General features: G+C 44.2%; 1 protein-coding gene across 1 annotated transcript; it reads right to left on the bottom strand.

The window, feature by feature from the left end:
- Positions 1–1,645: 1,645 nt before the first annotated feature.
- On the bottom strand, positions 1,646–8,949 carry IFIT2 (interferon induced protein with tetratricopeptide repeats 2). The gene is made up of 2 exons (XM_037047303.1): positions 8,754–8,949; positions 1,646–4,484 (listed from the first exon to the last, which is right to left on the bottom strand). Exons 1-2 carry the CDS (start codon positions 8,756–8,758, stop codon positions 3,110–3,112), a joined length of 1,380 nt encoding a protein of 459 aa, XP_036903198.1. The 5' UTR covers positions 8,759–8,949; the 3' UTR covers positions 1,646–3,109.
- Positions 8,950–9,153: the final 204 nt, after the last annotated feature.

The raw sequence follows: 9,153 nt of genomic DNA, 5'->3' as shown, positions 1-9,153 counted from the left end.
AGCAGAGGCTGACGAATCTTCCACTGAAGACGCTGAGATTGAGGAGCAATTAGTATGATTTGGAACCCAGACAAGAACATGAGAGGTTCTCCTCACTCTTTCATGGGTGTGGTAACACTTACGAGCATCTTTGTCACAGATGTCAGTGCTGCCCAGGTGGCAGTCAAATACAGAGAATGATGAGACGGATTGAAGCCCTTTCCTGAGCCGGGGCACTGATGGCTGTGGGTGCTGAAGTGATGAGATAAATCTGACAGACTAGCTCATCAACGCTTATGAGACACCTACTGGGGCATGTTATGTACCCGGGTGAGCATATGAGAGGAGTCATCTGTCTTGCACTAGGAGACATGATTAAGAGCCAGGGAATTACAAGTCACTCCAGTTAATGTGGTTCCATTTGTTCCCTGGATATTGACATTTCAGGAAGAATAGCTATAAACCTCACCTGCTTTACTGTTTTCCAATCACCTCTATCAGCTTTAAGTCCTCAAATAAATATTAAGTGTAATACGTTGTACATCTCTTTTCTACTCTTGCTACCTTCCTCCTTTTAGGTTTCTGTTCCTGCTGGCATGACATACAAGAGCAAGATTGCAGACCCCTGATGTGCCTTCGTCAGCACATGACAGGGGCCAGTGGTCTTTACTCAAGGTCGGCATACCTGCCTATCTTACCTGCAACTCAGGACATGCCCAGCTTCCCTCCCCAGGCTCCAGACCCACTAAGTTACTCAGGCAAAAAGAGCTAAACCCTTCCCTGAGATGTGCACTTGTCTCATTCAGTCCAATGGAATGCGTTTACCTTCGCAACTGTCATAGATCATGTTTGCTACCAGAGGAATCTCAAAGAAACAAGAGAGACTTAAGGGCTTCATGTCTCTCTCTATTCTGTACTGATCAGGAATAACTGTTCTTTAGCTCCAGGATGGGGCTTAAAATAGAATCGGGGACACCTCTTCATTTCTCACAATGGAGGTCAGAAGAAAAGGGAGCATGTGGATGGAAGCCGATGTTGACGAGATTTAACAGTGAGGAGGACAGCAGCACCCCCTCTGTCAGTGGGGGGACAGGGAGTTCGTGAGCATGAGGGTGCATGGTGGTGAGTGTCAGGGTGTAAGCAGAAGTCTGGGCTCTTCAGAAAGCTGTAGGAAAAAAATGTTCTGTACGGTGGCTGTGAAGTTAGACCAGCCCGGGCTATTGGAACCAGTTCATACCCGTGTAACATCTTATTTATCTGTAGCAGAGGTTAGAAGAGTTGAGGCACATCAAAATTTCAGAAAAACCAGAGCACCCCTTTATGTTCCATCACATCTAAATTATTTATTAATGAAATCTATGGAATCCATACTATGCATTTTGATGGTCTCAGAGGACGCACATTATTTTTGATACAGAAAATAACACAAAACCATTGTTACAGTAGTTGGAATTTTTAATTTAAAATCCTTGAATTTCATTTAATGTTTTAATTGCTTAATAAAAATGTTAGTATATACTTAAGTTTATCAAAACATAGTGGACATACAACATCACCAATTTAAGGTATACGACACGCTGATTTGATACATTTATACATTATAATATGAATGCCATTGTTTGACAATGATCACCTCTTTCATACCATACAATTATCATCTTTTTTGGTGGTGAATAGTTGAGATTTGGTGCATATACTCACTGTCTGTGCATTAGGTCTCTAGCACTCCTCCCTCTACTGGTTACAAATTTGTACCCTTAACATCGCTTCTGTTCCTCCCTCTCCCAGCCCCAGGTAACATCCATTTAAATGTGAACTAATTCCAACAGACAAACAGTTTGCAACCAGAAGGCAGCTGATGGTTTTGTGCTGGGTCAGGTACGTTTTGAGTCACACCAACTTTGACATAGTCCCAGGCTATTCAGTATCTACCTAGAAAATCCCAATCACTCCAGGCATACCATTAATCTGGGAGTTTTCATAAAAATTTTCAGGGTTAATAAAAGTTTTCTATCACAAAATATACACTATTTCTAACAGTGGGAAACCCCTCCATTTTGGATGTCATTTTCCAAGACTTTTCACAAGGTCCTCAGCCACAAAATGGTTCTCTGTTTTGTTGCTTTCCTATCACCTTGAACCTGGGCTCACCGAAACATTTACTTTGGACAAAGCAAGCCTGCATCCTAGGAAGAAATTTTTCTAATAGTGGCTAAGGAAATGAAAATTTCTCCATATGATTACAATCTACAATAACAACCAGCATTCCTCTCTCTCTCTTTTGCCTACCCTGTTTCTATCCCTACTTTTTTTCCATACAAGTTTTAAAGAAATGCATTCTTTTGTTTTCTAGCATATTGTACAGAACCCCCCTTTTTATTCTTTGCTTGTTGTATGATCACGGGGAGTGCAGAATAGAGGCAAAATCTCCCCATGTGTCCCCCGAAAATCTGGTCTGTGATGGATTGACCCCATTGCTTCTCTGAGATATGTCCCTCCGGGATTTAACTTATTCTCTCTGCTCCCTGGTTTTCAAACGATGTTCCCACCTCAGTAGCAGGATGATTGAACTGCTCCTGTGCAGGGCAGTCTAGATTGAGGGTTGCCTGGGGTGGAGGAGAGAAGAGGCAGAAGTGAGAGGGAGAGGACACCCAGACCTATCTAAGCTTTGGTCCCCCAGCCTTTGGATGGACGCAGCACATTCCTACACGGAATCTCAGAAAGCTTGTAAAGGAAAAGCATTGCAAGAATGGACCAGTGTTACAGATGCAAGGAATCTGGCTGCTTTACAGAGACAAACCCAGTGCACCCCCCCTCAGAAGGTGACTGAAAGAACATCACAGAGCACAAACTTCTCCCGAGAGTTAAATTGGGAAATAGTCTCTTTAGCAAGCCATAGGCCCTCCTCACTCTCCCCCCATTAGACCCCTTTCCTGGTGCTCCCTAAGCCATTCAAGTGTTAAAGCTTGGCCCAACAGAGGTCCTCCATAACCCTAATCCAGTGTTGTGGCCAGGTTCTCAGCCTGTGTCTATGCCCTACCAATTGTTTATCCATATTTTGACACGAACTAGAGGGAAGGGTTTCGGCTCCCTTCTAGGAGTAACCCTATGGGTGCCACACCCCAATTCCTCATTCCTCCACTAAAAATGCTGAAGGACAAGAGTTTTCACATGCTGGCTGCCTTTTCCCATTGAACTCCTCAAGAAATTCCAAGATATGCAAAGCTTCAGGGTCTGATTTGTTTTTAGAAAGCCTGCTTTTGGCAATACTTCCCAGCTTGTATTTCATCTTTTCTGTTGCCTTTGGGTCCTGGTTGATTTTCATGCCCTCCATGAAATGGTGGATGGTCTTGTTTTCACACTTCATTTGAAACCACTGAAAGTTGCCATATCGTAAATGGAGCATTTGCTTGTCTGCAGACGTGAGCTCTTTGCTGAATTCTTTTTGGAAGTAATACTCTGCTTCTTCATACTGACCCGCCTGTGCATAGAGGCAGGCAAGATAGGAGCAAACACTGCTGAGATTTCCATTGAGCTCATCGGCTCTCTTCAAATAATACACAGCATGCTCTATTACTTCCTGCAACTCCTCTCTTTCTCCGTATAGTGCATTCTGGCTTTTATTCTGATACTCGTGGACTTTTGCCCTATAGCATACCCCAATATGGCAATACAGGTAGGCATTGTTTGGCGAGCATTCTAGAGCCTTTTTAAGCAGTTTTATAGCCGTGTCCGGGTCATTCTTTTTCCGATACAGCATTGCTGCACTGCGAAGCACATCTGTTGCACACGGGGCTTTCTCCACAGCTTCTCTAACTAACCTCTCTGCTTCCGCCTCCTCGTTCATCTTTTGACATTTCAGAGCCAAGAGGACTTTCACATACTGGTTGTCGGGACTTAGATGAATGGCTTGCTTCAGTGCGTCAATGGAATTCTGAGGTGCTGGCCAGTTATCCAGACGGTAGCTCGAGATTGCCAGTCCAGAGGTGAAGTCTGGGTTCTCTGGGTCCTTTTCCAGACACTTTTCAAAACACACCTTTGCCCTTTCAGTGTGCTTTCTCCCACACTTCAACCGCGACCATCCTTCCTCACTATCCATCTCAGGACTCTCCATCCTGTAGGGGCTGGAGTACTTCTCGCACACCTGTCTGACCTTGTCCAGGTAAGCCTGAGCTTCTGAGAGCCTGCCCATGTGGTAGTAGACCCAGGCGTAGTTTCCCCAGGTGACCAGACTTCGGATCTCTGCTTGGTCGGCGTGCGCTTGCTGGATCGACTCTTCGGCTTTCTGTAAGCATTCCAGAGCTTCCTCGTTTTGCCCACGCAGGTGTTTGATGTAGGCCAGCAGGTTGTGCTGTGTGGCTTTGAACTCACTGTTCTGGAACTCAGTCTGGTAACACACTCTGTCTTCAAAATCATCCAAGGAATTTTCTCCTCCTAACAAGTTCCAGGTGAAATGGCATTTCAGTCGCTGTAGTTTGCTCTCCAAGGAGTTCTCTGTGGCCTCACTGTAGGGAAAAGCAGAAAGATGGACATTTTGAGATGTAGCACACACTCCCCTGGAGAGAAACAGGGAGCGAGGCAAGTACCATTCTCCTTCCCTGAACCGGTGTGAATCCCAATCAAAATAACAGTGTTTCCTTTTTTATTTTCATATTTTGGCGTGTGTTAAAGCATGGGAAAGCAGGAATCAGGTGAGTGGGCGGCAGAAGAATCAGGGCGAGGGCAGTGGGCGGGGTCTCCCTGAAGAAGGCGATTTTTGTAGGGTCGCACTGAGCTGTGTAGGAGCTGCCGCGTCCATGGGACTGATTTTAGCGGGGGCTATCTAATGGCTTTTGGTTTCTCTTCTTTCTCCTACCGACCTAGCGTTTCCTTTTAAATTCGGAAATTTGAGCTTTATAATTTTGTCTTCTTCTAGTATTTTGCCATCTTGATTTTAATCTCTGTTATCCCTAAGATATTCAACTCCATTTTATACCTAAATTTTTAATTCCTTAGTTCCCCTAAATTTGTCTTTTTAAAAATCTCCATTAATTCCTATTTCCTGTCTAATTATGTCAGCTTTTCATGCATCTTTAATTGATGTTCTTTGTTTAGCCAAACGTTTTTATCACATTAGTTTTGTCTTTTTTATTATTTTGACATTCTACAGTCTTATTTTTTGAACTTTTCTATTTCAACCACTTAAGTCTTAATTCCAACTAATTTAATTTCCACTCATTTTCCCACATCTGAATTATCCTAACTTAATTGATATTATACATGTCAGTGATGTCTGAAACTTTTATTTTAGAGTAAATATAACCCCCCAACTTTGTTGATTTCTGTTAACGTGTCTCATCGACTTGACTTGTTAATAATTTTGTATTTGTTGGTTAGCATTTTTGTCCTGAAATTTATTTTTCTGCTCCTGTGGTTTGCTTTCAGGACTAGGGGTTGGAAGTGTGGCAGCTAACTCCGTAAGAGAAACGCTCTTTCTCTCTAAGGATGGACTCCCCTGGAAAGACTTTCTATTCCCTGTCGTGCTGGTCCTCAAAACGAGCAAACAAAACCAACCAAACAGGAACAGCAGACAAATAAAAAACCTTGTTGGAGTAACTTCAGAGATGGGTAGGTTCAAACTCATGAATAGCCCCAAATTGTTTTTCCACAGTGCCTATGCATTAGAGTCCCTGAAATGCTTTTCCTCACTTTAAAAGAAAGTTTTTATGGTATATATTAATTGGCCCTTTTATCAAGAGCTGATAGTCTAAGTATTATGGATTCTTAAGTAGAGAACCAACAGATAATCTGGGAAGTCATGTAATGTGGTAGGATCACTTTAGAAATATTTGTCAAATGGAAAACGATAACCCTCCATTTTCTTCTCGTCCTCATCTTTTGTGTTTTATACCCCTCTTCCACCCCACAGTTTGGGTGGACCATGGCTGGCTGCCCAGACTCCAGTGGGAGCTGGAAACGGATCTGAGAGGGAGCGAGGGAGCCAGAGGCAGTTTTCCCAGGTTAAGAAGAGAGCTGTGTGTGCTGGGGGTCTGATGTGACCACATTCTGTACCATGTGCGGCAGAGAGTGACTCAGGTCACTTGGAGAAGACAGTCTGGGCTCCCCACGCTTTCAGTGTCCTGTTCTAGTCCTCCCAGGGTTGTTACGGTCCTGTGGGCCCAGGGTGGGGGTGGTCCAGGCATCCTATGAACCAGTCCATGAACTTTAAATTGGTGCCTGTTCCTTTCTGTTACTTAAAACAATGGAAACTAAGCCTTGGCTGGTGTAGCCCAGTGGATTGACCGCGGGCCTGCAAACCAAACGACCACAGTTAGATTCCCAGTCAGGACACATGCTGGGTTGCAGGCCAGTTCCCAGCAGGGGACACACAAGAGGCAACCATATATGGATATTTCTCTCCCTCTCTCCTTCCCTTCCCCTCTAAAGATAAATAAAATCTTTTTAAAAAATCTTAAAAAAATGGAAACTTAACTACCCCAGGCAGAATAAATAAAAAAAAAATAGGAAGGGAAGTAGAAGGGAAGTGGGTAGGAATTTCTACTGAGGGAAGGAAACTGTGTCCTTTGAAAGCCCCAGGCAGGTCTTAGTGAAGAGCCAGGCTGTCTCTGTCTCTTGTGTAATGTGTCTGAGGGTGGGGAGGGGCACAGCCCAAGAGAGAGACTGGCTCCATGTTGGCACCGTACTAACAGCAACCTCCCCTTGAAAAGTTGATGTCTGATCTCATCTACCTTCCTTCTCAGTGAGGTTACAGAAAGACTTTTTTAAGCACATGAGTTCTTTGGCTCCTTTCTTGTTTTATGTAAGAAACAGAGAGAGAGAGAGAGAGAGAGAGAATACAATTGAAATAATCTCAAACAAACGAAGCATATAGTCAATTGTGCATTAGCAAGAGAGAGACATTTAATATGTACACTTAAGTAAAATCCCTTTGAGCAGCCATTCAAAGGGCAACCAGTTTCACTGCATAGTTATAGATTATTATTTCCACTGGTAAACAGAAGCTGTTCTCAGACAGACTTGCGACTTTTGCTCCTGATGCCTCTAGGAGTCCTGTTTACACAGCAACAATTTTTTTGCCCACCTTCTAGTCTGGGTGAAAGCCACAGTGACGCTGCTCAGCAGGCTCAGAGCTAATGGCTGCTCCCACAGTGTCTGATTGCGGGGCCAGGGCCACCGAGGAAGGCCCTGTGGGAAAGGCACACCCTTGGCCCTTGGCCCAAAGCTATCAAACCAGAATCTGGGGTGGGGAGAGGGGTGAGTTCAGGAATCTATCTTTAACAAACTAAACTCTACAAGGCCTGGTGACAGTGCCTATAGCTAAACAATCAAAGAAAATTAGAAGAGAGACTGATGGGTCTGTATTGTCATGAGAAAGATTCTATGAGAAGACCATGCTGAAATTCTAAGGAGTAGGAACAAGGTTTCTAAGGATTCTGAGTTACTATAGAAACAGACCTCTCGTCATGTCTCCTATCCTTTATTTTTTCTATCAGGCATACACGGAGACTAGCAGAAAACAGTATTTTTCCAGAAGACAGACCAGGAAACTCAGAGAAGGACAACGTGTTCTCCAGGAAGGAAGTGCTGAGGCTGGTGTCCCTGGGTCCTGCAGCTCCAGGACTGAGGCTCAGGCATCCAGACTAGTCACCCTGTCCTCAGACTGGAGTAGAAAGAGAGCACCCTTCCAACCCAGGGGGCTAACCACCCCCCACCCTGGGCAAATATCTGTTTCTGGAGTGTGAGAGTATCATCCCCAGTGCATTCTTCAGATTGGAGGACTCGAGCCAATCAGTAGAACTCTGGAGTAAACTAAATTTCTGTCGAATGAGTGAACACATTTTGTCAGCCCTGATGCAAATTTGAGATGAATTATAAGCACATTAAAAGTAAATTCTACCTTCTAATAAAGTGGGTTACTACTCTGAGTGCATTTTAAACACTGCTCAGATGCGCCAAATACTGCTAAATGCTGCTCTTAATTTGTTAAATAACTGTGGTCCATTTACACAATGGAACACTACACAGCAGAAAGACAGAAGGAAAGAAGGAGCTCCTGCGCTTCTCCACAGCACAAGTGGATCTGGAAAGCATTATGCTAAGTGAAACAGGTCAGTGGTGAAAGAGAGATACCATATTATCTCACTTATAAGTGGAGCTTAATCAACAAAACAAACAAGCAAAATAGAACCAGGGACATTGAAATAAAGAATAATCTGACAGTAACCAGAGAGGAGGGGGAAGAGGGATAATGGGGGCATTAAAGGGGGAGCCTCAAGGAACACAGATGAAGGACACACGGACAAAGCTGAAGAGGGTGGGTTCCAGGGTAGGAGGTGGGGTGGGGTGAAAATGAAGACCATTATACTTGAACAACAATAAAAAAAGAACCCTAATAAAGCCCCTCGCTTAGTTCTTTCAAATAGGAAACAAAAAATGAGCCTCCAAAAGCAATTCCCCCAGCCCACCTTTAAGTGAAGAATCTGCCTGATTAAATCTCTCCCTGTCCACTTCCTTCCTGCCTCACTCCTCTGTGAACTCAGCTCTCAGCTTCCCCAGTGCGAGTCACCCTTGGGACGCTTGCAGGTGTCAGGCAGAGAATGACTGAAGAGTAAACAAGCCAGCAAGCTACGAGATAGAGAGATGCATGGTAAAGGTTAGGAACACACACCAAAGCCAAGCAATCGGGAACTTTCCTTTTAGGGGCACGGCTGCTTAGCACTTGCATTCTACAACAAGGCAGATTCGCATTTTCAGCGTGATCTGGGCATGCCTACCTCATGGTGGCTGCGCACTTTTCTTCCTTTCTGGAAGGCTGCAGTTTGGGCTCCTCCGATCCTCTCCTCCTCAGATCTTCTTCGTCTGCCTCAGACAAATGCTGAAGAAACCTGTATATATACGGAAGCAGCCCATGGTTCCTTTGCTTTGTTGTTCAGGAACTGGTTTTAGGAAACGGAAATTGAAACCGAAAGTAAAATAGGCAGGGCTCGGAGAAATGAATCTTGAGGAAGAACCAGCCCACAGATTCCCCTCCTCCCGCGCAGTGGGAAGGTCAGCATTCCTTGCCCATTTAACTAACATTTCTATACAAAAATAGAACTTGTAAATAGAATTAGAACTTGTAACTCTTGAGTGAGACCTAGAAGTAAGGATCCCAGCTGGGACAGGCTTAGCTGT

Source organism: Sturnira hondurensis, unplaced genomic scaffold (assembly GCF_014824575.4).
Source record: "Sturnira hondurensis isolate 20B ecotype Veracruz unplaced genomic scaffold, ASM1482457v3 Scaffold0005563, whole genome shotgun sequence".
Lineage (NCBI taxonomy): Eukaryota > Metazoa > Chordata > Mammalia > Chiroptera > Phyllostomidae > Sturnira > Sturnira hondurensis.
The sequence above is the reverse complement of the archived record's forward strand: the minus strand, read 5'-3'. Positions and strand labels throughout refer to the sequence as shown.